Here is a 27,008-nt window from a genome sequence, read left to right as displayed (position 1 = left end):
CCTCTTCTTTTACCAACAGACTGAAACATCTGAAAAATGAGGAGACCAGCTGATGGACCAGAAGAAAGAGGAACATTGTTGTATTTCATGCTTATTTTGTCATGTTTTCATTTAGTTAAGGTCTGGTTCAGCCAGGCCCCTATCCTGGCTATTTTGAGACAAGTTACTACCAAATGACTTCAAAATACTTCAAAACGAGCTAAAATGTTTCATGAAATAGCAAAATTTCCAAGTTTTAAAATCTGATGTTTTTTATGTTCTATTGTGAATTAAGCAAATGTTAAGTATTAAACAAATACTTGCAAAACTTTTAGCATGATTCTGCAAGACTGAAGGTGACTGTTTGTTGTCCAGTGGGCAATAAATACAGTGCAGTTATATGGTGGAGTCAGTGAGTGATTTACATACAGATTACTGTGCACAATGGGGTGTGCAGCAGCAGCGTTGTGTAGCCACAGAAGTGACTATGGAATGAGAACAGAGACATTTACTAACAAGTAAAACACCGAAAGAGCCACCGGAGAAGAAACTCCTTCAAGTCAGCAAATACAAAGGTGGTTCAGAGAAATTCTGCAGTACCGGTAATGCTACGCTCATCTTATTGGTTCTGATTTAAATTAGCTGAGACTAAGTGCTGCAGGAAGTCGTGGATACACAGTAAATCAGATGCAGAGAGAGAAAAGGCACTTTTACCAACTTATTACATATGGAGAGAGCACAATTACATTCCTGATGTGCAGTCTTGGTGATTTATAGATGAGTCTCTCGCTCAGAGGGTCTCGGAAAGGTGATCTGTTGCAGAGGCAGGCACAGGTAATTTATTCTATTCCCAAGTTTGCCATTTACTTCCCCCCACCCCAACCACTTGCGCTGACAAGATTTATTCAAACAATAGCGGCATTATGCTGTTATGCTGTAAGTCTAACAATAAGAAAGAAAAAAGATTTGGACATACATATAAAAGTTCTAGTACCGTGGAACGGTTCTGTAGCTTATGTTCATATTCAGGAGGATGTTTTTAATTAAATGTAGGATTTCGTTCTCGGTTTCATTCTTCTGACTCTACCGTGTAAAAAACACGAGTGGAGATTTCATTTCGTGAGTTGCATCAGAAAGCCAACAAGGCATCTAGAAGTCTGTTCAAATTGAAGAAAATAACAGCAGTGTCATTCCAACACTTAGAGTAATGGTCTGTTTACATGCAATAATTAATTTTGCAGTACATGAGGTGTGTAATTAGATGTTTGAAATCCCCTTATTTATGTTGAGCGGTGTCAAACCTCGATTAACTGCTGTCCCTGCTAACAAGCATGCTGTGAATATGGGAAGCTGGATATGACATTAAAGAGTGTAAGGTGACACGATTTTGAAGGATTATTGATTTGGGGGGAGTTATATTTATTCCGCTATGTGACAGGTGATTGTCAGTAAACAGTGTAAGGTGATATTTTACTGCAAACTGTTTGCGCAAGACAGATTCACCTAGCATGTGTATTAGCATGCTGGTATGTTAAAATGTGAAAATGATCCCTCATTGCAGTGGGAAACAGAAGATAAGTACAGTATGTCTTTAAGCTGCGATAGATGCTTCCTAAGCAGGATAGTTTAACTAAGACTAGCTCCCATTAAAAATGCAATAATTTGCACACCCTACAGTGCAAGGACTATAGGCTGCTGTGACTGGAACAAAATATAAACGATGACAATCATCAACCTCCCTACGATTCGTGCTTTCTTCAGCTCCAGAAGGCTTGAGGATTAAAGTTAAATTCTTAGACGCCGAAAACTGAACTTATCCTCCACATTACGCCACAGTGAAATTGATGTTGTCAGCCTTCTTTAAGTGCAACCTCCACAAATGTTTTGGAGGTGGGTGTATTTAGGTTTGAAGTAAAGTTAAGCTTTTACTGCAAAACATGCCTGAAAATCTGCTGCTGCTGTAGTTTGTGCTCTCCGGAAATAATTCCAGTGGTTTTGCGGCTGAGCTTGTAATATGTGGCTGACTGCCTCGATTTGTTGGGTCTGAGCTATTACTGAGACTACAAACAATTAATTTTGTTGAAATGGCCAGTTGTTGAGTGTAAACTTTTGTAGTAGTTTTTAGCGCCGCTCTACTACCACATCTATCTAAAAAAAGTTAGCTGGCTCGTCTCTGTTAGGAAGTGATGTTTGACACTTTGATTGTAAAAATATGAGAAACGACATATTTCAGTGTAATTTTCTTTCAGGCTGATGTCTTTGGGGTTGGCACAGAGGATCATGTGCCTCTGTCTCACCCCAACCTTTAATCCGTTTTGGTCACACCAACCCTCTTGCATGCCCTCCTGCATGACATCCTACTCTCTCTCTCCATCCGAGCATGCTTTCCCCCTCTCCTCCTTTGTCTTTGCCTAACAATAGCACAGCTTCCGTTGACACCCTGCTGATCAGCAGCACTGGTGGCAGTCTTGTTAACCCAGGCTTCAACAGATCCAGTATAGAAATCTCATTGTCAATGATCTGCATATTTTATTTGGCAAAGATTTGATACCGAATGCCTTTCCTGGGCATTTGCAACCCTTCCCATGTTCCCCATTTATCTTGGCTTGACACTGTCATTAGGAGCACATTGGCTTATGGATGACAAGCCTCCTCCCTCCACCAAATTCATAATAATTTCATAATGGATTGATTAAATATGCTACAAATGATTGCTTTTTATGATTATAAATATTTAGTCTAAACACACTAGCAGGTCTAGCATATAGTATATTTCTCAAACAGTGGGAGATGTAGTTAATCTATTTTTACATAAACACCCTAAAATGCTGAAGAAGGAATTAAAGTAAACACTTGACTAAACTGCTGAGAAAAAATCTCTCTTAACAGGAAGTATCTTTCAGCACATTCAGGCCCATGGAGGGTAGCAATTTTCCACAACAATTTGCTGTGTGAGGGGCAGAGAAAAAAGCACAGATGTGCATAACAGAACAAACAGTACAAGCTACAAGACAGGAATCACAAAGTTACTGATATGCAACAGTGGCACATAAATACATGGAGAGTGAAGGAGAACTGCTCAATGCATGATGGGAGGCCCCCCAGCAGACTGAACCAGTCGCACCAAAACCAAGAGATGCTTCAGGGTCACCTGATCCATTAGATTAAGAAATGGCTTGCCAATAACAGCAATAACACACCATGTCAAAGTTAACATTTCTTTGTCAGCCTTAATAATGCAGACAGGAGCTGAACAGAAAACATTCAACCAGAATGAAGTGGGCGTGCTCCACGTCTCAGAAATATTTCATACTCTACCAGCAAGAACAATCAATATGTTTCTACAGAGGAGAATCCATGAGAAGAGACTGTCAGTTTGCAACTAATACCGTAAGTCACATACGAACCCTGCGTTCTGTATTAAGTAATGAATCTAAAGTAACAACACAGGAAATCGGAAAGTAATTAAGCATTTCTGCAAATAGCTTTTGCTTTTTTTCATACAGTAGTTGGAAAACTGCCTTTTTGCGTATTTTGTATATTTTGCTAAAACAAGGCCCTAGTCAGTATGCAAGCACATGCAGCACAACTTGTACCAATTTGCAAAGCAAGCACAATTTTACCTGAGTTTTAGAATTATTACCGCTGCTTTGCAAGGGATTTGTAGTAACGCAACAGGCAAAGCAAATTACATCTTTCCACAGATAATTGATCTGAATTTGATACGCCTGTAATTGCTGCTTGTGCAAAACACCTCTGTGTTCCTGTTTTTGTGCCGCACCTTCCCTGCTTTTTTCTCTACCTTCTCTCAAAGGTCCCGTCAATCCTCAGTGAGGCTTTGCCCAAATCGCAGCCTTTGACCTTGTTGCTTCATTATCAATAACTGTTTTTCATTCATATTTGTGGAGTGTGTCCTTGCTAGCAAATAGTAATTTCAAATAGGAATTTTAGCCAATGCCATTTTTGAATTAAGCTGTAATTAAGCTTAAATACCATCAATACAAATATTTATCTTGGTCTTTGCAGTTATTTCAATCTGATTTAGCTTTATTAAAATAGTACTACCTGCGCAAAGGACAATTTGAGAACCGGGTATGGAATAAGTATGTTTTTTTAAATTAAAAAAATCTATTATGCATCATGGAATAAAACAATATGACAAAAGAAGTGGCTGAAATTCGACATCAAGCAAGAATGGGAAACCATTTTGCTTTTAAAAACTATAGCAATTGGTTTCGTCAGTTCCCAGACGCTTACCAGAGTGTTGTTAGCAGAAGAGGTGATGCAACACAGTGGCAAACATGTCCTTGCACTGACTTTTTTACTGGCATAAAAAAATCAGAGAGCATTAAGATTTCTTAGTTTCAACATTTTCAACATGTTGCCGTCAATTAAGTTTAATTACTTTGCAAAACCATGTATTCCTTTTTATTAACATTTTACGCAGACTCTCACCTTTTTTCTGAAAACTGTAAGAAGAAAATGCCATTCAGTCTCTTTGCGACTCTGCGGATGACAGTTATCGTTAATTGAGTTGGGCCACTCAGCGTCTGAGAGTGTGTCCCTTTGAGCTGAGATCAGCAGTTAACAGAAGTTAGATGACCTGATGACGGTAAAAAATGAATCTCCTCATGTGGCTGACCTCTCCACCTTCTTCTGAAACACCCCGATCCTTTGATACAAGTCTCTATGGAGACACGAAGGCTTCTCGTTGGCTGAAAAAAGTTTTGTTTGATAACTGATACCCGGTCAATAAAGAGGTGATAACTGGTAATAGAACAAAACAAATTTAAAAAAAAGCTGGAAGGTGATAATGAGAACTGGGAGGAAAAGAGCGAAACCGACAAAAGGTTCATACATTATTATCACATTTTGAGAATAAATTCATTGACTGCATTCCCCCAAAATTGGTAGCCTTAGGGACAAAATGCTCCAAGATCCCAGAAAAAGGCTGCACAGTCTAAATATTTATGTGCTGTGTGGATTGTTTTGTGAAAAATATGTTGATGTTAGGAAGCTGTTGCTCTCAAAATATAACACAAGCACCAAATAATCTTTAACTGAATAAAAAAACCCTATATTTATTTAATTATACTCAGCACCGAATAAAGAAACCACCATCTTGTTATTATTAATTTCTACTTTTATTAAAACATCATTGACCTCCAACATGTAAAGAATGTACATAATAATAATAATAATAATAATAATAATAATAATAATAATGAACTGAATAACATCTGAAATGTCTTTTTTCTGTGTTATTTTATTTCTTTATGTTTGTCAATTCTCTTGTGAGGCATACTTGGGATTCTCAAGGCTTGAGATAGTTTTAAAGGAATGTACAGTACAGGAAACAAGGAGTATCTTTCCCCATCTTATTTCGCTTCTGACATCTACATGTTTTTGTTTCATTTGCAGTTCGTCACACCCATCAAACACTTTCATCTGCTCCAAAACAGCTTGAAATAGGCTAAACCTCCCATGGTCAACACGCAAGCCCTTCAGACATACACACTCTCGCGTGCACGCGTGCACGCATGCACACAAACACATATCGTTTCACTTTAACGCACTCTGGGATGCCTGCAGTGGATGGTATAGTGATTTGCACCGGTGCTTTGATCAGACTTTTGGTCTGTAGCATTTCCCACAGAGAACCTTCCTCAGCAGACCCAAACATAGAAGCCATCAACCTTGCTCTAGCACAGATAGCCAGAACAGATCGCCTCTCATGAATGACCCTTGTCACTCTCTGCTCCTCTTTTCCATCAGTGCTTCACGCTGAGTGGTATGTCCTTTGGTGCTGGAATTCAAAGGAAATGCCACAGATGCACTGTCATAAAAGTGACCTTTAAAAAAAAAAATGCAAGATACTCACTGAAGGGGAACCAGCTGTCCATTTTACACGACTTAATGTCACTGGTCAGAGCCGTGTGGAGATTGTCTCTAAATAAAGTTTGAACTTTTAAAACATTTGAGACAATTAAAAACACAACAGCACGATAAAAACTTTTGTTTTGACTTGAAAAGTCTGCTCGCTGCACTCAGTCAAGTGTAGGTTTACAGTATATTCTGACAGGCAGGTGATGCTAGAAATCTCTTTTATGGTTTCACAGCAGTTCGTGTGGGCTTGACAAGAGCAGAATATCATCCTGTCATGCAGCTGATTTCTCTATTCTCTGTCCTCCACTCCTAGAGCTTTCACTTATTTTGTACTGTTGCTGAGTCTAGCGCTGGCGGTCATGTGTCGATGACATCCTGCGCCGGTGAGGGTTCGTGTGGCAAACTGGTGGCGTTGGGCAGTGGCTGTGTGTGGCTGACTGAGTTCTGCTGCAGCTCTAGTGCCATTGCATTCTGTGGGTGGGGGAACTCTTTCACCTGTCTGCGATACTCCAGGAAGGTGGAGGCCTTGGTCGCGATGGCCACCACGTTCTTCCCGACGAAGATTGTGGAGACCCGACTGTCCTGAAACAACACCATGTTTACACCACGTATTAGGATAGTGACCACGTTAATGGTGACCAGGCTTAGGACTGGGTACAGCATCATTTTCTGGGGTGACATGTGCTCCCCTTGCATGCTGATTTCACTGAGCGACACACAGGGCAGAATAAGCAGCAGGATGTAGCAGTAGAAGAACATCAGGCCCTCAGCCCAGATGGGCAGGCCTGTCCGCTGGGGCTCCCACAGGTTAGCTTGGATATCTAGCAGGTCCAGAAGATCCAGAGCCACCCAGAAGAGACGACTCCTCATGTCCTCCTTCTTTCGGAAAGTTCTCACATATTCCATGCTATCCAGAGCCACTAAAACTAAGTATAACCCAGGCACACACACGGATAATAGTAACGTCAATGCTTTCCGTGCTACTGTCTCCAGACTTTTCCTGTCAGCCTTGCAATTCTGGAAGACAAAGTAGAGTTTGATCTCCAGCACAAAGATGTACAGAAACCACAGGATCATGGCGTATCCTCGTCGGGCGGTGCGCACCTCAGCACCGACCCAAACTGCCACATATCGTAGTACTATGAGAAAGCACACATCCCCGACTAGCACTATTATGCACACACCGATTTTCCTGGGACCCTGGTTCTGCTCCACCAGGTAGGCATCCATGAAGGCCATGCTGGTCATGATGACGATGGTGGTCAGGCAAACGTGGCGTTTGTCTGGGGGTGGCAACACCATGGCGAGGGCACCTCTTGGCTCTCACTGTCAGGCCACAGCTTGTGAAAATAAAAATAAAGTAATCTGGACACTCCAAACCTTTAAGGCTGGAGGGGGAAAAATGGTATTTAAGGTGCTCTGACAGATGTTGTGTGCACAGGAGCAGATATCCTGCTACAGTTTATTTCATAATAAAATAAGTCACTGCACTAATAGTCCATAGAGGACGATGATTATTGCAGCGTAGAAGCAGAGCTCTGTGTGGGGTACGACGCTAACTGCTGATTGCTCTCAGACCACGCGAAAACAGGGACATCTCCTCGTTACTCAACGCACTTCCATTGATCCAACTCTGCCCCTGAGCAGTAGCTACACCAAGGGCTCCACAGCTGACACACCATAACTGATCGTAATCCACACGCCGTCAAATGGAGCCGACTCTGAGAGCAGGCTTTGTCTAATGGACATGTGACTGGATGGCGGGGCACGGTGCCGCAGTGTAGGAATGTTTATGGGGGTGTTTATTTTTGTATGCAGTGGATATATGCACGCTTGTGGTGCAGCTTGGCATGTGCAAGGAATCCCTTTTTGAATGCTCCTGTGGACGGTGGTGCAGTGTGTGTGGCTCCTTGCGGTCCTGCAGTGTGCGTGAAGGGAAGTGGAGGAGAGAGAGGAGAGGAGTCTGCAGTGGCCAGAGGCCCCCAGCCGCCATAAATCACGGAGACAGCAGGTCAACGGCCCGTGAGGTCTTGCGTCTGACGCCGGCTTCCCCGGGGGGAGGCTCTTACACCGGGCTGAAGATCCATCCTACCCCCTCCTCTTCTTGCCACGTGCCGGCCTCTCCAAAGCCTAAAGGAGGAAGAAATAAAGAGGGGGTGGGGGGGTAGAGGAGAAGGAGAAAGAAACCTGTCAGCACTACTGGGCCATATAACACAGTTTCATTGCCAACGGCCTTCCACATATGAGGAGCCAAGTAATGTGTCAGCTTGGCTCAAATATAGCCCGTTTCACTATTGATGGGACAGAGCATATTGCACATGTAAAACTGCTTCAGGATGTTATTTCCTCTCTATTGTCTGTGATATCTCACATGACATCTGGTTGCACGACTTAATATGCTTCCGTGGAAATGTTAATATATTCAGCATATTTGGGGCCATAATACCCTGTAGTTTAATTCTGGAGCTAAATTAATAGAGGATTTATTACAGAAACTTGTAGAAGCCAATTTTAAAGTCACACACAGTAGCTAACTGCTCTACGCCTCTTTCTTTCATTTTTCCCCCCCATTCATTTATTTCTTTTTTTTTAAACATTGCTTGGCACTGCATTTTCTTCCTAGGCAAGGGTAAATGGGATAAACGACGGCAAAGAGTTCATTTCCTGCACATATACTGAGTCAGTTCGGTGCAGTTTCAAGGAAACGAGGAAAGTGCGATTGCAGCATGTATGCAGCAGGATTTTTTTAGCGGCTATGGTGACTTTTGTTTCAGTGACTGCAGAACAGATTTCAGCTATCATTCATGCGTTCTCTGTGTAAAAAAAAGTGCATCATGAATGATATTGATAATAATAACCCTGTCCATGTTTCATTTTACCTTCAGTTTAAGCTCCAGTTACAATTACTCTTCACACTCTGTTTTTTTTGCTGAATGATGTTTCAAGGTGTTTCTGTTTTGACCTGTTTAATATTTGAGCTGATGTGTGTGTCGGAGCGTGTGACAGGTTCGGTTTGGGGAGGCTGTGTGTTCATCTGTGAAAAGTAAAAAAAATTAATAAAAAAATTAATAAAAAAAAAAAAAAAAAAAAAACAGATGCCAAGCACTTAACTAGCCAGCAGGAGCTTAACTTCTGCACTGACCTCATCCATAAATAACTCAACAAGTCTAAATATTAGCGTGGAGAAAAGAGAAAAAAAGGAAAAATCGAGGTTTGAGAAAAGAAAGTGAAATGTGCTAATTGAGCAGAAACGTCTCAATCAGTTTGAGTTTGTCGAGTTTCACATTGAGCGGGAACTAGTGTTTATCTGTCGCTCTGTTCTGTTCATTTCTGCCTACTCCTGTCACCGGATCCTTCAGGCAGAACGCACATAAATCACATTAGTGTTTCTGTCAGCCCAAGCATGCTTCAAATCAAGACGACTGCAACATTCAATATGTGCTGCTCGTACAAACAAAAGTTGTTTGGCTAACGCAAGTCTAACTCAAAATTTCTGCAGTGTGGAAAATATCCTGTTATTGTCAGGAAAACAGAAAACACAACTGGTGTGATTTTACTTTGCATCATTAAATTTTCAACAAATGTCAATATAATAAAAAAATAACATAGAAATGAAAAAGATTGTACCAGCCGATACTGATTGTTTTTCTTTTCTGTTGTTATAAAGAAGTAATACGTGAACTGATGAATTCTCATGTTCTCAGTCATTAGGTCTTCAGTTATATACTTTACTATGTTATTGATGAGTAGGTTTTGTCTGGTTTGTTTAGTATTCTCCCAAATCTGGACACCTAAAAGTTGTTGGGTCATATATATTCTTTGGTACTACACACTTCAAGCCTTCAGTACCATCTTAATTCTTCTGACATTCATTCAATAAAGTGCCAGAACAATTCCTCGCAGATTTTGCTCCATATTGACATGATAGTATCACACAAATGCTGCTCATTTGTAAGCTGGATATGATGTGAATTTCCCATCCCACCAAATCCCTAAGGTATGCCTTTGGATTGAGATTTGGTGAATGTGGAGGCAGGAAAATTGCATTACAACAGCAGCCAGTCTGGCACCAACAACCATGCCACGTTTGAAGTCACATAAATCATCTAATGCTCTGAACTTTAGCAACTCATCTAAAGCATTACTACATCCTTAAAGTACTGAGCTGACTGATTAGATGTAAATGGTAAGTAGGACTTTCCTACTCTACTTAAGCACTCAAAGTGCTTCCATACAACATGTCTCATTCACACACACTCATACAGCCACTTTTTCTCCAAGTGCTTTCTATCTACAATAGTCACACTCTGATGAACAAATCAGGAGGAACTTGGGGTTCAGCATCTTGGCCAAGGATACTTGGGCATGTAGACTGGAGAAGCCAGAGGACTGACCCACAAACCTTGCAATTAGTAGATGACTCGCTCTCCCACAGCCACCTGATTATTGGGTTTATGAGCAGTTTAAGAGGTGGTAGTGGGTTGTTCAACTGCTCGTTAACACAAATAGCAACTTGAGTGTATAATGCATTAGTAAATCATTATGAAAATGTCATGGTCCCTGAGTTATTGACCAAGTGTTTTGAGTTTGAGTTTTTTCTAGGTCTTTCTCATTTTTATTTATCGTTGTATTATAGTTCTGTGCACATGTTCTATCATAGGTCTTTACGGTTTATGTTTGAGTCCCGTGACCTTCTGTCTATGATGTACTCTCCTAGTGCCTCAGAGTTTTGTTATTTATATATTTCTAGTTGATGGTTTCATATTTGATTATGTTAATTTCTTTTCGTGCCCTAGTTTTGTCTCTGTGTCTTGTCCTCAGCGTCTCCTGTGAAAAGTCTCCCTGTTCGTTTATGTCTCTGTCTCTCCAGTCATGCCCCTGTTTAGTTCTGTCAAATTCTTATGTCTTAGTCTCAGTGTTTGTTTTCCCATTTCCCTAATTACCTAGTATGTATATATTCTCTAAGTCTTCCTTTCCTCTTTGTTATGTTGTCCCTCCTGGTTGTGTCCTCACTTGCAGTATGTGGTCCTTGTTGAGCTGAAGGTTTGATTTTCTTTGTTTTGGTAATGTTATTCTGAGTCCTGCATTTGGGTACTGCCTTTGCCCTTCACACAGCCTACATGATATAAAATAGTTAGTAAAAGCAGTGCTTTCAACAGCCACTCTTAAACTGTCTTTTTTTAAAATAAAAGTTTGCCTTTGAAAGTAGAACCAAAATTGGAAAAACACTAAAACAAGAAATACTCCAACCTCAAATATGTCAACTGTGTTTCTAACAAAAATGGAAAGTCAAAGCCTAAATTTCCTGCCCAAGCCACTTTCTGACCACTTTAGCAAAACAATGGCAAGCCTTTTAGTGATATTGATTACCTTCTTTGCAAAAAGCCAATCGAGACATGCATTAAAAGTGATCCACCACTGTGGACTTTACTATTGTAATTTAGAAACTGGGACTTTACTCCTAGTTTGACTAACTGTGCTCTTGATATGAGAGATTTAAGTATGACATAAATAAACATGAGCTTGTTTTCACACCCGCTGTGTGAAATCACTAAAGCAAAAATGGGCTTTTGAGCTTTTTGAATGAGATCCAAAGATTGCAGAGAGGTTGTTTTTCATCAGAAAATACCCCCCTTAGAAAACATGAACTGCACCGTGTACACCCTAAAAGCACATACAGAAAAATACAGCTTTAATGGCACCCCTGCAAGAATTTAAAAGGGTGCACTGGGTTATACCCCCATTTCGTTGAAGAATACAAAAACAACATGTTATCTAATAACATGTCAAATCAAGGACTGCCAGTGGAAGCCCAGTTTGAGTGCACGGTACCAGAGTGCGCCTCATTTGTAATCCAAGCATGGATTTGAATGTTTAAAACCCATTATGTAGAACAGGGCCTAAGTAAGAGATTAAATTCATAAGATGGTGATTAATTGACTGATTAGCAGAATGCTGTGGATCATTAACATGCTATAAGGAAGACTGCTTCCACATATACCGTACATCGAATCATCATTTAAATGCCATTAATTATCAAAAAAGACTTTGAGATTGTTTCGCTAATGAACGGATTACGGCCGGAGTGATAATATGAGAGTGCCAAATTGGATGGTTTGAACCTTGGAGGAATTATGACTTGAGCTGCGAAACATGGATCCCAAGATGTCATCGCTGTGATTCGTTGCTGCTGGTGCGCCCTACGAAGCAGGAAGCTGATGAACTTTGACAATATTAGATTATTATTAATCCCATCTGCCACAGACTGTGAAAAAATCTCTTTGTCTGCGTGAAGTGATGACAGAGGCGCACTGCTCTGCTTAGCATATTCCGTTCAGAATTATAATGTATTTCTCAAGGCTGAAGATTAGTTAACGCTGAATTAGAAAAAAAAGAAAAGAAATGTCCACTGATATGAGATTTGACAGCTGCGATTTCACATCTCTGCATGACTTTTTCCTCCCCTCCCTTTGGCGCAGGGGGCCTCTATTTATAGGAGTCTGTATGTTTCAGCTCTACTCAGAGGCTTCAATTATACTGCGTATTAATTATGGTTTACTATAAATAGGCACCACGGGGGGCTGTGAACTGGCAGGACAACATTTCTTCACAGAGGGAGGCTATTATTGTGTCTGTGGTCCAGGCCATTATCTCTCTAAACAGCCAGAGCTTCCTTGTCAGGCAGTTATTTTAACAGTTAGCCTCTCTGACTGGCTGCAGACGTCCACACTGATCACAACAGGACCAGAGGTTGGGGCATCAAGTGACATGTTTGCTTTGCTGTTCTGTTTGTCCTAAAAATCAGTGAAGGAGGTCAGTTTAAGCCAAAGAACAGGGCAGTGCAGCTGCAAGAACAGCACATTGGCACAGGATTCTTTCACTCTCTACCATGTGGAAAAAAACAAAACAGAAGAAAAAATCAATTCAAAACCCTATACTCGTTTTAAATGGTGTAGTGTGCAGGTGCTGCTTTTGAAAATGAGCCTGAAAACAGAACCTTTTCAAGCTCTGACTTCACTTAATTACCCATGTTCCTGCTGGATTGATGTTTGTCTTTTTTTTGACACAGATTCAGAGCTTGAGAAAAGTAAAGTCTTTCAAGCTCCGAGAAGCTTCTCTTTTAACACTGAGGTGTTCTGACACTTCATACACTCAGTAAAGGTTGTGGGCTTGCACTTGTTTACAGCAGCAAAAACATTTCATCCTGCGACAGTGGATGGCGTTCTCCCTTACCTGTAGGTTTCAAAGAACACTGAGCTGTTTATGCTTTTTGGAAACTGTATTGTTATGCATTAAACATATCGCATTACACTGCCAGTGTCGTTGTCTCTCCATGCTTCCTCCTGCCTCAAAACCTCAAGGATGATCAAATGTTTACGTCGATGTCAGCAACGTTGCAGTGGGACAGCGCAGGTCTCGAGAGTGGGCCGTTTTGTCCGATATTTATGTCAGGTTGTCTTCATTAGGACCAGAATGAGACCCATATGCTGTCTTGGCTGCAAGCCATCTCCATCATCTCAGCAGGTGTTCTGCGCTGTCCTTTGTGTTACAGTCAGCGCTTGGCTAGGTTGAGGAGAGATAGCAGATTGCTTTGAATTTTCTCAGTACACAGGGTACAGCTCAGCACAGCTCAGCTGAACAAATGCTTGTGCACACACACAGTAACTTAACACACATGCACTGTGTATGTGAGTGAGCACGTGCAAACGCACGAAAGCTCTCAGAAAACTCCATCTTTTCTTGCCTGAAAGGCTGCTGAAAGGATTGCAATCTCTAGGTCACACCTTTATCCCGTATTTCACAGCTTCACAATGTTTGGTAACCACACACTGATCGAATATATCCTGCGCTGATTATAACACAGAAAGGTATTAAATCCCCAGATCCCTGAATACATGTTAAAACGTGTCTCACGTTCCCTACTGGGACCAATAACAAACCCAGCTGCATTCAAAGCTGACTGCTTGATTTCCCCATTTACGCTGAAGACTCCGTGTGACACAATGTTCTATAACCACCAGAGGCTTAAGCTCTTGTGCGATACATTATTTACAGTGTATTTCTATTATTCCTAATGAATTGCTGTGGTGGTGAATTCAAATTGTGAACACATTTATTTTGCTTTCTGTTGTCATTTTTGGCAGGTTTAGTCCTTTTCCATCTATTTTGTGCAATTCAAAGCAGAGACATCAGTTAGTCAAAACACAATACACTAGGTTTGTACGTTACTAGCTGCTCTTATATTGCTATTCTCTTGTTTTCTTGTTATCCCTGTATAATATGCTTGTGATTGCTTATAAGGTTGCACTGGGTTAGAATACTGAGAAGGATCTGAAACTAAGAAGAAGGCTGTGATTTGTAGCAGTAGCTAAGCTCATTTTATCACCCATTATGGTTGATTAAGGCTGATCCTTATTCTACTTTGCCATGTCACATTGTGTGTGTGTGATAAGCACTGAGGGTTCATTTCAGCCCATAACTGTAACTAACCCAATCTGTATTTGGGCTGTCTCTGCTTTTAAATAGCCGTGGGTGTTGATCAAACACTATTGAATCAAACATGCTGCACATGACAAAGGATAGATAGCTGCTGTGCAGGATAGGCTCCAATAATAGGCATTGTATAGGGTTAGATGTTGAAAGCAGCTCAAAAGTGTTTTTCCTCCAACTTGGCCCTTAGCAGCAGAGACAAGGGGCTTTTCAACATGACAGACATGTCTTTTTCTCCTCTGCCAACTCTCAAACGGCCATAATGTGCGCAGCGTCAATCAAAGTGTATTCTTTATTCACAAAGCTGGGGAGAGGATCAAAGGCACCATGCCACAGTGAATCATCATCAAAGTGAAGAGCAGCCCTCTGACATCCCACCCAGCATTTAGTCACTGACACAGGGGGCGAAGATGACTGGTTGCCTAATGTATACACGTGAGGCAAGACACAAGACACTTGAGGTACCGTCCAAAGAAGATGCAGTTTAAATGGTCATTACCGTCAAACATCTTAACCTGATATTCTTGTAATTCTTCTATAACCAGTTTAGACAGGGATCATATTAAATGTAAACACTGCATTACTGTGCTACTTTCAAAGTTCTGGCAGAAGTAAGAGCCAATCGTTGATTAATTCCCTCTGATTGGCGAATTCTGAGGTCTAGTCTTTTGTCATCCATGCATCCATGCATTTTCTAACGATTATCTATTTCAGTGTCGCAAGGCGCTGGAACCTAACCAGGGTGGAGAGGCAGGATACACTCTCGACAGGTCGCCAGTCTGTCTCAGGGCTAGCATATATAAACAGCCAACGATTCATCTCACGTTCACACCTACAGCCAATTTAGTATCACTTATTAACCTAATCCCATGCATGTTTTTGGAGTGTGGGAGGAAGCTGGAATGCCTGGAGAGAACCCATGCAGAACATGGAAACAGAAAGGCCCAAGACTGGACCATCTTGCTGTGAGGCAACGGTGTTATCCACTGATCGGCTATGCCGCCCATCTCTATCATTTTTCGTTTTAACAAAGATAAACAATAACTGATTTGTGTAACATCAATAAAACTTTTTCCTATTACGGATGCAGGATCATGATATTAAGGTAAACTGCAGTACTTGGAAATTTAGAAGGAATATTCGCCATTAAATTTTGGTTGATTTTTGGTTAGAAATCGACAAAAAAATTAATTAAAAAATAAGAATAATAATACCCGAAACATAATAAAAATGAAATTGGATCATTACAACAGGAAACTGAGCTAACAGACATCATTTATGGAAGAAGAAATTGTAGGTCTGGAAATTTTGTGCTGCTTACAGCATTTATTTTTACTCAGTGTGACTAATATTGGTGAAAATTTGATTTCAGTGCAATTTAAATGTGTCGAAGTAATTGGTGTTTCACAATATAGATGGCAAAAGTGCCAAATCAATAAAAGCTTGATGATAGTGTTTTTCTATTGTACTGTGGGTGCATATGTTATCATAGGTACCACACGGATTGGAGAGATTGGGGAGTAAGTGCAAGTACAGCGAGTGAGACGAGTCATACATCGAGATAATTTATCTCTAATCACTCAGGCAATAAGTAAAAACCTCAAACATATCAAAGTACCTCAGAGACACGGATCCAAATCTTCATGCGGAACTCAAGCTGAGTGAGATTCAGTTTTTGCCTTTGTATGAACATGATATCAAATTACAGTTTGAAAGTTAATAACAAATATCATTGTAACTTTATCCATCTGCTTTCTGCCACTTGCGAGGTCTTGAGGGTGCTGGGGCTGATCCCAGCTGTTACAGGGTGAAAGTTAGGGTACACAGGAGAGGTCACCAGTCTCATTCGCAGGGCTAACACAAAGTGACAAATAACCATTCGCACTCACATTCACACCTGCAGTGAATTTAGAATTTGCCATTTAAACTAACATGCATGTCTTTGGACTGTGGGAGCAGCACCTGGAGAGAGCCCACTCAGGCAGAAGGAGAACATGAAAACACCACACAACAGGGCCCCTAGGTGGTGAGTTGACAGGTTTGACTTCTGCACCTCCCTGCCACCTTGTATTGTTAGTAGCCTCTGTAATAGCAGTCAGACTATAAAATCATGCCAACATGTTTGTTAGTGTATTGCATATACAGTAGTAGATACAATCTAATTTAAGATGAAATGAAATGTTGGCAACATATAAAGCTTTAAGTTTTTAGACAAAGGAAAAAGTAAGCTGAGCAAAAGTATTCCACGGGAAAAAAATGTTCACTTCTTTCTCTCTGCTTCTTTTTCTTTTCTTTTTTTAAAACTTTGTACTCTTATACCCCACCTCTCAATTAGCCTCAGTCTGTCAAACATGTGACACCCAAACCCTTGAAGTTTAAGGCCTTGAAATAGTGTGTGAAGTGTTAGAGGCTGCAGAATAGTTTTCCTTGTAAAATTCCGTAGTCATGTACTAATGAGTATATGGATATTTTAATATGTCAGGAACCTCAATGTGTGACTGATACTGTGCAAAGGCCATTATATTTATAGGAAAGCAGCACTGGACATTATGGCAGCATAAATATCCCACAGTGAAATGTGGACTATTGCTGGACTGTGATCAAGGCAGCTGAGCTCTAATGTGAATAACTCTTCATTCTGAGAGTTTAATTGGCTTCATGTTGCAAGGCATAATATACTTTACTTTGAAATTTGTTAATCATTACTTGGTTCATCTCAAACGAGGGTGGGTAACCATGGTAACCTGTCTTCAACTGGCAGCTGACAGGAAGTGGAATAGAGTGTAATGAAGAAGTGCATCCAATTAAGCATATTGTGCTTAATACAGAGCAGTGCATAGAATGAAATTACGTAGTTAGTTTAGTCTATAGTCTTTTCCTGTTTGCAGAACAGAAACAAGTACGCTTTATACCACGCGGGATACACCAAGCTGTCTGCCAAAGTAAATGTTAAATTTAATTAAACAAACACTAAAGTTGTGGGTCATAAAACTGAAAACTAAAAAAATGAAGAGAAAGAAACTAAAACGTCTCTGAAGTGCATAGTGAAAGTCAATGCAAGTGATCCCATTTCTTTTTTACATTTTTAATATAAAAACAGATTTAAGGTGAAAATGCAATGTTCTGCCAGTTTTGCATGGCATTTTTAAGCTTATACTTTGTCTGCAGGGAACGAGAACCCCATTTTCCATTATTTCCAAAGAACAAAATGAGAAAAATCCACTGGGTCTCAACATTACTGCTCTCTGTTCAAACTTGATCTTCCAAAAATAATATTGCTGGTTATACTGGTGATTTAGGACATTTGAATTGACCTGCAAAATATACCTTATACCCAAGTGTGCTTTCACCTCTAATGCTGCTGTCAGTTTTAATCAAAGAAACGCATCCTCATCCCTAAAGATATAGCCCCTCATTTTCTCTCAGTTTTCCAAAATTCCCAAATGGCAGTCAGTGAAGCAGCACCATCCTGCACACAAATCCCCCAGCTTTGGGCTTTGTGGAACTAAAGCCAAGCAATAACAATTAGTGATTCCTGAATAATTACGTTTTTTCTTAAGGCACACCTTCAAGCACTTTTCCTTCCTCTCACGCTGATAATTGGATTGTCCCTTTAAGCAATAGTGTGACTCCCTTTTAATTTTTTAAATTGAGGGCCACAAAAGGGCATAAAGTACCGCAGTGATTATCATTACCCCACTTCTTCACACACACACACACACACACACACACACACACACACACACACACACAGAGACTCAGACAAACATCTGTGGCATGGCACTGAAGCTGTACCCTGGTAACACGCTATTACGCACTCCTCTAGCTTTTAATTCTCTGATGTCTCTGAGTCTAACAAGCATATTGATTTACCCATGTGATCCAAACTCTCATATTTATTTCAGTAACGATCATTTGGGTGTGTGATCAACCAGGGAAAGAAGTGATTTTCATCCAGCAGTTTTACAGGGAGATCCATTTAATCTTTGTGTCAATAACCCAACCCCCTTTCGCTCCCATCTCCCTTTTTCAGCGTACTCTTTTGCCATGCTTTGCAATTCCTCCCCGTGTGTTCAGTGTTGCAATTTCTAATCTGGCCACCCTAAGGGAGATGGCTTCATTCCAGTCATGCTTCATTCCAGAACAAGCACTGTTCTGTTTGCTTTTATCCCACTTATGGAGAAAATGACATCTCAAAGACATCAAACCCTCACAGGTCCTATATTACGTTACTGGCTAAAATGTAGGAAGTGACAATCCTGATAGTTCTCTCCGGTGTAACCAGTAAAGCTTACTTTGTTGTCCATCTCAATTAAACACCCACTCAACCTGCTGTTGCTACTACTTTGCATAAAACAGATATGCGTTGGTAGGTAAAAGGGCAAGGCCAGTCACCTTCATGCGCTGTCCTCAGGGGGGAGCAAGGGTTGCTGTTCCACGGGATCGACTAAAAAGCAAAAAGAGATGTGATACAGGGAGGATTTGAAGTGTTGCTAATGAGCAAGGAGTTAAATCGGATATCCTTTGCAGAAGAATCTGATTTAAATATTAGCAGCTAGGGATTCATGATTAGAGGGGGGAGGAAAAAAACAGGAAAAATTGTCCCTTTCAACAAGTCATTTAATCTTAACGTTCAGTCTTAAAAAATAATTTGCCATGAAGTAAGTGGAGAAAATCTATTGATGATGTGAGAAATGTCCCCAGTTTTAAGGATGATTGCTTTTTTAAATGGAATATAAAATCATTTACCTTAAGAGGAGTTTGGCAGAGAAAGAGGATCTTTGTTAGATTCTGTTCGTGTGCTTTCTATTATGACTGAAGCGGTATTTGACAAAATGTTGCAAAGCTTTGAATGAGTCTCATGGGTACGGTGTTTGCTGAAGGCTGCACCTGTTTTCTATGATAATGAAATGGAAAACAATATTTCACTCAGGATTAGACAATTGTTTGCCGTGCGACACACTGAGAGGTGTCGAATTTCTTGGCAGCTGCTTTATACCGAGGTGTGTTTGGGCATGACTTCAGTGCTCACAAGTGCCTATGCGTGGCGTGAGTGAAGGATTCACGCAATTTATATTTACTGACTATAACTTTAGAAAATCGGAAATACTTAATCTGTTTGCCGCGGCTGCTTTTGTCTGTTAAATGGCCTTATATTTTGCTCGTCTTCATTCCCCGTGGTTGTTGTTCACTAAGGTTTACTAGTGATTATTAGTTGTTTCATTGTGAAGAGATTGCTGCAGCTTTTGGCATGTTGTTATTACTCTACACAGCAGTGTGCAATTTTTAATGGGATAATACAACTGTGAAGCTGGAGCTTTTTAGCCTTCACATACACTGGACATAAGCAATTACGACAATGCTGGGAAAATTACTTGAGAATATATTCAGATGGTGAGTACTTATTGTACCCTAGTGACTGTACACGGCACTCCAAAATGCTATTCTCATAGCAGAAATGTCCATTTTACACATCCTCCAGCTGAGAACGGAAAGTAAGAGCACATAAAATGCAAAGACTGCAACTTTTGCAGTATCACACAGCATACTAAAAGCAAGTACTTATTTCCTGTGACTCAGATTACTAACAATCACACAAAGGCGTCTTCAAACCTCTTCCGAACCACTATAACAGCAGGCTACCTGGAAATATAAAAGAAGACTGTGGCTTTAAAGTGACAAGCTTAAAGTGTACAGGGATCTTGCTGATCAATAGTTCCAGCGCTCCAGAGATTCACCTCCAAATAGGCAAAAAAAAGCAGTAAATTAAAATAAACCAAAACATTTCATTTGTTATTTATCTAATTTATGCACTCTTGTTGCACTTCATCTGGATGCGAAAGCCTTTGCTGTCAATTACCCTTGTGATAGTTTCTCTCCTCTCTTTTGACTGTGTTTATGTCACAGTGTTTGTGTGTGTATGTGTGTGCTGGGGGATGGTGAAGAGTAGGAGAGGAGAGACGGCGTTGGCGAGAACTTGTATGCCTAAAAAAAAAATGCAGTCAAAAATGCTGTGTTTTTAGTTTTGTTGTTGTTGTTTGCAACTCAAGGCCACCGTATTAGCCTCCGTTAAGTGCTTTATAAGCTTCCTAACAAGTGTTAATACCTCTAAAACTGAAGATGGACAGATGCTGACCACAAACCTTTGAAAGTGCGATGGCAGGAAAGATAGTGCCGGCTACAGCCCTGGCGGCTCCCCTGCTGAGTTACAGCTGAACTCCCTGAGAAGCACAGGAGGACCAGCTTTGATCTACCTTCATTTCAAAGACATGGGAGGAAGAGCTGTTATTATTAACAAACTGCCCAGAGTTCAACTGTGTTATCTGTAATCTGTCCAGAAGCTCTGGGATTCACAGATATTTCAAGTCTGAATGAAATTCAGGTAACTCTGCAAGACATGCCCACAAGTAGTCGGCTAGCCAGCTTAGAAGACACAGGTGCGCAAAAGATACACGAGACATGAATACATTTCACCTATTTTGGTGAATCCATCTCAATATCCATTTCTCCAATAAAAACTTCTCATTTAATTCTTTATGAGACAAAAAACGAGCCATCTACCAACATTACTGGATGGCCGTATGAAGGTTAATCATGTTACACTAATATGTAACAACCATGCAGATCCACACAGGTGATTTTGAGTATGTTATATGATTCAGTGAGAACTTGAGGAAAAACTCCCTCACTTTAAGTGACTAATATAACTTGTAATGTTATGGTCATATAAAAACAAAAAAAGAGCTTTCTGCCTAAAAACCTACTAAGAAGTGGTTATCATCAGTGATCTCTTCCAAAACCTAAAACTAAAACTACTCCTGACAAAAGCACAAGGTAAGTCTAAAAGTAATAAAATGTTCGGCCCATTCATCCACCTGCACAGACTTCCTCCGTCTTTGTACAACTACTTCTAATAAGTGAAGCTTACTTTAGTACTTTTTCTTCAGCTGTGGCGCCCCAACAGCCTGACTGGTCAGGTACAATCGTGTTTCTTTGATCAGTGTGATGTTGAAGAACAAACACTAGCACAGCAATGCCAGATAAACTTTTATGTTTTAAAAAAAATCACTCACTACAGGAAGGAACTTTCCTTTTTGCGAAACGAAATAGTTAGGGCTGGATCTGGTGACCCTGAATCCTCCCTAAGTTACGCTGAAATAGGTCTAAGCTGCTGGGGGATTCCCATGATGCATTGAGTGTTTAGTCTTCACTCACTATGTGTCTATACACCTCTCTGCGTTTAATCATTACTTATTATTAGTCTCTGGCTCTCTTCCACAGCATGTGTTTAGTCCCGTCTTCCTTCCCTCACCCCAACCGTTTGGCAAATGGCCATACCTCCCTGAGCCTGGTTCTGCTGGAGGTTTCTTTCCCTTCCTACGGTCGCCTACTTGCTCATAGAGGTCATATGGTTGTTGGGATTTTCTGTTTTCTTTGTATTATTGTAGGGTCTTTACCTTAAAATATAAAGGCATTGAGGCAACTGTTGCTGTGATTTGGCTCTATATAAAAAAAATAAATTAAAAATTAAATTGAAGTTATATTTGCTGTGTGTTACTTTAGTTGAATTTCCAGAATGTAGGTGTGCTATGGGCACACACTGTTTCACAATAAAACTTTGTCCAGCCTACAACTTTCTGCTAACATCTCCAGCTTCATTACATTACACCCTTTATTTACTGTTGCAAAAGTTACAATCATGGACCACAAGATATGATCAGTGATAATGCAAAATTATTTATATTTCAGTTTTCTCACATATAAAGACTATGAATGGTGAATAAAAAAGGTCTTAACTGCTGCACTCTCCAATGCCTCTAAGTGCGTACGTGTCCAGTAAGATTAATGCTTAATTTAACCATAAAAAACCAACCAACTGAGAGAATCTGTGCACACTGACTGCTTGCTTCCTTTGACGTGCTGCTGATCTGTCCAGGGGGCAAGCCTTCTGTATCCTAAAGTCAGCTGGGTTAGGCTCAGGTCTTTCTGCTACTCTAGTCAGAGAAGTGGTCAGAGCATGGATGGATGGACTATTTGCTAAACAGTGTAAACCAGGATGCAAACATTGACAAACACTGACTGCTTGAATTAAGGATCTTCTGACATCCACAGTGACTCAGTGTTTTACTCATCTAACACCAGCAGGGTCTGTTCACGCTGTTTGATGTCCAGACTGCAGGCAGAAATGGCACAAAGCGAATTTTTTTCTCCCTCTCTCATATGTGACTCAGATCTGTTTTTAGTGCAGTGGAGACAACACAAATCCCATGCAATCAGATTGTTCTTTTCCAGTTCTGATTTAGGCTGATTCCATATGCGATCCAAACACAGATCCTATGTCTTGCAATGTGATCTCAGTTTCAACAGCCACACTGAAAATCATGTGACTTTATGACCTGTCTGTCTAGCCCAGGGAGTTTCGTGCAGAGTGTCCAATCCTAAGCCAGATGCGCTTCTCTCTGTAAACATCGTCGCCATGCAAACTGCAACAACTGTCCTGTGCTTGGTAGCAATATGGCATGCAATCGTGAAAATCAATATAAACACAACATACTGACTTGTTCAAAGATATTTCTTCTGTGAAATAAAATTTAACGTGTAATGGGATGTAATTGCGGCTTCTGGCTTCCTCATAATGCTAACGCAATAGTCGGTAATCTGCTGCCGTAGCCATCTGCTATTTCCTCGTTTTCAAAGCTCTGCCAGTCTGTGTATAGACTCGATTGGTGCTCTCTATTTTTGCCATTGCAATCATTTCAGCGAAAGAAACTGCTGCTCAACATTTATTAGCACCGACTCCAACGTAACAGCTCAGATCAGTCCCCTTTGTTTGAAGTACACAAACTAACTCAACTCAGTGGCGTGGTAATCACACCGCCAATTAGAGTTTTGGAGAACAACCCATGTAAAATATGTTAGCAGATTTTTTTTAAAAAGGCATAAAGGTACAGCAATTAATTTTCACTTGTTTTATATTTTTATACTTTGTTTTTACATTATAGCTTCTCATGGCAGTTTACTTTGAAAATTACTTGAATTAGAGGGAAAGAAGCTCCTCTAACCTGGTGTAAAAGTCATAAGGCTAACACCACAAACTTAAATATTTCTGTTAAAGAAGAGTTACAAAAAAGATACTGACTACCTATGAGTGTTCTGAGCAAGAAGACCTGGCTTTTTAATTTAAATTAGCTTTATTAACTTGTGAATCCCTATCCACAATCACAGCTAAATGTTTCATTACCGCCAGACATAGTGCTTTGTGATGGAAAGCCTTAGAGTCAATGAGAAACCATTAGTGCACAAGTATTCTATTATTTGCTTAGAAAATAATCATGTCAAATCTAAAATTTATTATAGTGGGTGCAATATTATGGAATTAATAAAACTGATTAATTGCACCATTAATACAATTTAAGGGAGCAATTAATTTAACAATTTGAGCTGGTGCACCACCACGTTTCTGCAGAAGCTTTGTCAAGCAACAGTGGCATCTATTTAAATAGCATATTCTGTTTCACTTAATGCAGGCATCTTTAAATTAATTATGGAGATCAGAAGAAAGGCATCAAAGAGTGACATCAGGTTGTCTCATGTACACGCAGAGCCCGGCAAACAGATGGGGCACACTAATAAACTTCTGGTATGTCACGCTTTTCAAACAATGCTCATAAACAATGCAGAGGCGCCATTAAGACGAGCGATTTCAATCTGAGGTATTAATTACGTGACAATTAAGCTGTGGAATGAAGAGAGAAACTTTCATAAAAAGCCTGAAAGTTATATCAGACTGCAAGTGATGACTTGTGGAGTTGATTTAATTTGATGGCCTCGCTTTATCAAGACAGAAAATACAACCACCCGGCGGGCTAAGCTGGCCAAGGCCCAGCCACCTTAATCATTGTCAGCCTTCTGTCTTAGGACATCAGGATGCCAGTGAATGCTAAAGGGCTGTTTCCTGGCTCAACAACCAGCATCTGATAATAAGTCATAATACAATATAGAGTAATAAAAAACGCTATGTTGTTGTAGAAAAATACTCTGTGGTGAAATACTTTGGATTTTGTTGTAGTACATACAGAACAGTTCTGGTTCTTTTAGTTCTGTATCAGATTTTTGTAATATTAGTTTTTTTCTGATCTCAGATTTTTCATCTATTTTTTAGGTTTCTGTTTCCATGCCTCGCCTGTGATCCACGCTCCACGCTTAGCCAGTCTTATTTTCATGTTTGTGTATTTCGAGTCTCCGCGCTCGGTGCTCCCTTCCTGTCTCCCCAGTCACTCAGGTCCCTGTATCTGTTTCAACCTGGTCTCAGTGTCAAGCCCCTGTGTCTTAGTCTTAGTCTCCGTACTTCCTGTTTTATTTTGACAGTCTCTCGTCTGGTGTTCAGTGTGTTCAGTTTTGCTTCCAATGTTCTGTTAGTCTGTATTAGTTCCAGCTGTGTTCCCTCCCATCCTCGCGTTATCCTGTGTATTTAAGTCCTCTGTCTTCCTCTTTTTGTTGTGTTATCTCCTCATCCTATGTTTTCAGGAGTTATCTGTGAGTTCCTTAGTCTCTCTGTTCTAGTTTCCACCTCGTATTAGTTTTTGGATTTTTTTGTATCTTTGTTTTTTCACTCCATTGTCTTCGAGTCCTGCATTTGGGTCCGGACTGATAGTTAGGGCTGGATCAGGTGAACCTGAAGACTCCCTTAGTTATGCTGCAATAGGTCTAGGCTACTGGGGGGTTGCCATGAAATGCTGAACATTTCTATGTGTTTTTACACCACTTTACATTCAGTCACTAGTTGTTATTACTCTATTCTCTCTTCACAGTTTGTCTTGTCCTGCCTTCCCTTCCCTCTCCCCCAACTGGTTATGACCAGATGGCTGCCCCTCCTTGAGCCTCCTGGTGGTGTCTTCCTGTTAAAAGGAAGTTTTTCCTTCCCACTGTCACCAAGTGTTTGTTGAAAGGGGATCATCCTATTGTTGGGGTTTTGAGGTGAATGTTGAGGTGATTTGGTGCCAATAAAATCTAAATAAAATTAAACTCAATTGAATTATTTAAGTCGTCTACATATTTCTTAATTTTAAGATAAAATCACTGTATTTCATGATTTAACTGGATTTATAAAGCTGCTTTACTTTAATAAGAAATGTTTGAACTGCACTGTGTGAACAACAACACTGATCAGTTGTTTCAGGTTTACATTTATTATCATGGCCATTTTCATTTTTTGTACTAAGGTACACGCTGTATTTTTACATAGGTAGCATTGACGTTTTTGAATTCACCAAACAATCCCATTCTTGAACCGCTGAGCAGCAAGACAAAAGAATTACACAAATCAATTTAGGTTTTGATTTAGATATTACATGTTATGCTGCTTGACCTCTATTGTGAACACTGCCTTGTGAATCAATTTGAACAGTGCGAAAAAATATTGTCCCATCCTAACTCAAGGTCTCAGACGAAGCCGGGTGGGTGGGAGGTGGTGCTGTTGCAAGCTAAAAAGTCAATCTGATCAATCAGCCAACTGCTGTCAGCCCTTTCAGACGTGAACAGCCTCAATCTGTGGAAATGCTACGCTGGTGCATACCACACACGCACGCACGCACGCACGCACGCACGCACGCACGCACACACACACACACACACACACACACACACACACACCTCGGGCAAGCCTGCACCTTCATAGGCAACAGAGTGTATAGAGGAAGAATTAAAAAACGTCAATTGGTGTTTTTTTCTCCAGAATATTCTCCGTGTTTTCCAATTGATTCCGCCTTTGGGCTGTGCCTTCTGCCTTTATTAACAGATTAAAGGCAAAAAAAGTAATCAGAATTAGCAATTCATCAGAAAGTTATTGGCAGTTTGGTCTCGCCAAACTGGGTCTGAAACCATTCAGGCCATAGGCTCCTATTACAGACACATTTTTTTTTTGTTTGAGCTTAGAGCGGTAGTCAGTGGAAACAGTGTTGTTTGCTACTGCAGTTCTTTTTGAGGTTTGTAATGTCCTCTGACAGAAGCTGAGCCCTATTTAACTGCCTCCTACATTGACACGCAATTTAGTTTTTGCTAATTATAGGGTACAGCGGTCATAAATTATTCCCTGCTCCTTAGCTCTCTCTCACCCGCTCTCTTTCTTCATACACAGACAGAAACACACACACCCACGCGTCCTCACTAATCATACAAACAAAATTACCCATCTGCTGATTTTCACACTAAGCCTGAATGTTGTGCACAATAGGACGGCACGCACTGACTCGCGGTGGGAGAAGGAGAGAGCAGGCGAAGAAACAAGAGCAGGGAAAATCCAGCAGTTCATCTCTCCCCTGCTGTTAAAGGCCATTCATAAATACTCAGCCTTCACTCTGCCTCACATTCACAGATTCTATCAGACTCCGGCGCCTCGGCATATCACAAGAAATGCTTTAAATTATCACAACACAAAAATGCTAGAGACATAAAATGCATCTTGACAAGAGAAAAAGAGCAGAAGCTAGAAGAAGGCAGCACCAAAGTGCCTGCTAACAACAGAACATGCATGAGCTCCCCGGCTATAATAATGAGACTTTCATAGAGCTGATATATTCAGTTTGCATGCAGCAGTAAGACACTTTCAGAGTGTAATGCTGCAAATGCTGAAGCAAAGTGGTTTTGTGTGCCAC

At 40.5% G+C, this 27,008-nt stretch overlaps 1 protein-coding gene across 2 annotated transcripts in view; it reads right to left on the bottom strand.

The window, feature by feature from the left end:
- Nucleotides 1-5,147: 5,147 nt before the first annotated feature.
- tmem121ab (transmembrane protein 121Ab) overlaps nucleotides 5,148-27,008 on the bottom strand; it is a 49,272-nt gene continuing 27,411 nt past the window's right edge. For both annotated transcript variants that reach the window (XM_004550461.3, XM_076873995.1), the window contains exon 2: nucleotides 5,148-7,995. In XM_004550461.3, coding sequence (XP_004550518.1) covers nucleotides 6,223-7,167 — 945 coding nt within the window. In that variant the 5' untranslated portion in view covers nucleotides 7,168-7,995 and the 3' untranslated portion in view covers nucleotides 5,148-6,222. The remainder of the gene's footprint in view (nucleotides 7,996-27,008) is intronic.

This window comes from Maylandia zebra, linkage group LG15 (assembly GCF_041146795.1).
Source record: "Maylandia zebra isolate NMK-2024a linkage group LG15, Mzebra_GT3a, whole genome shotgun sequence".
Lineage (NCBI taxonomy): Eukaryota > Metazoa > Chordata > Actinopteri > Cichliformes > Cichlidae > Maylandia > Maylandia zebra.
This window is presented reverse-complemented; position numbering and strand designations above follow the sequence as displayed.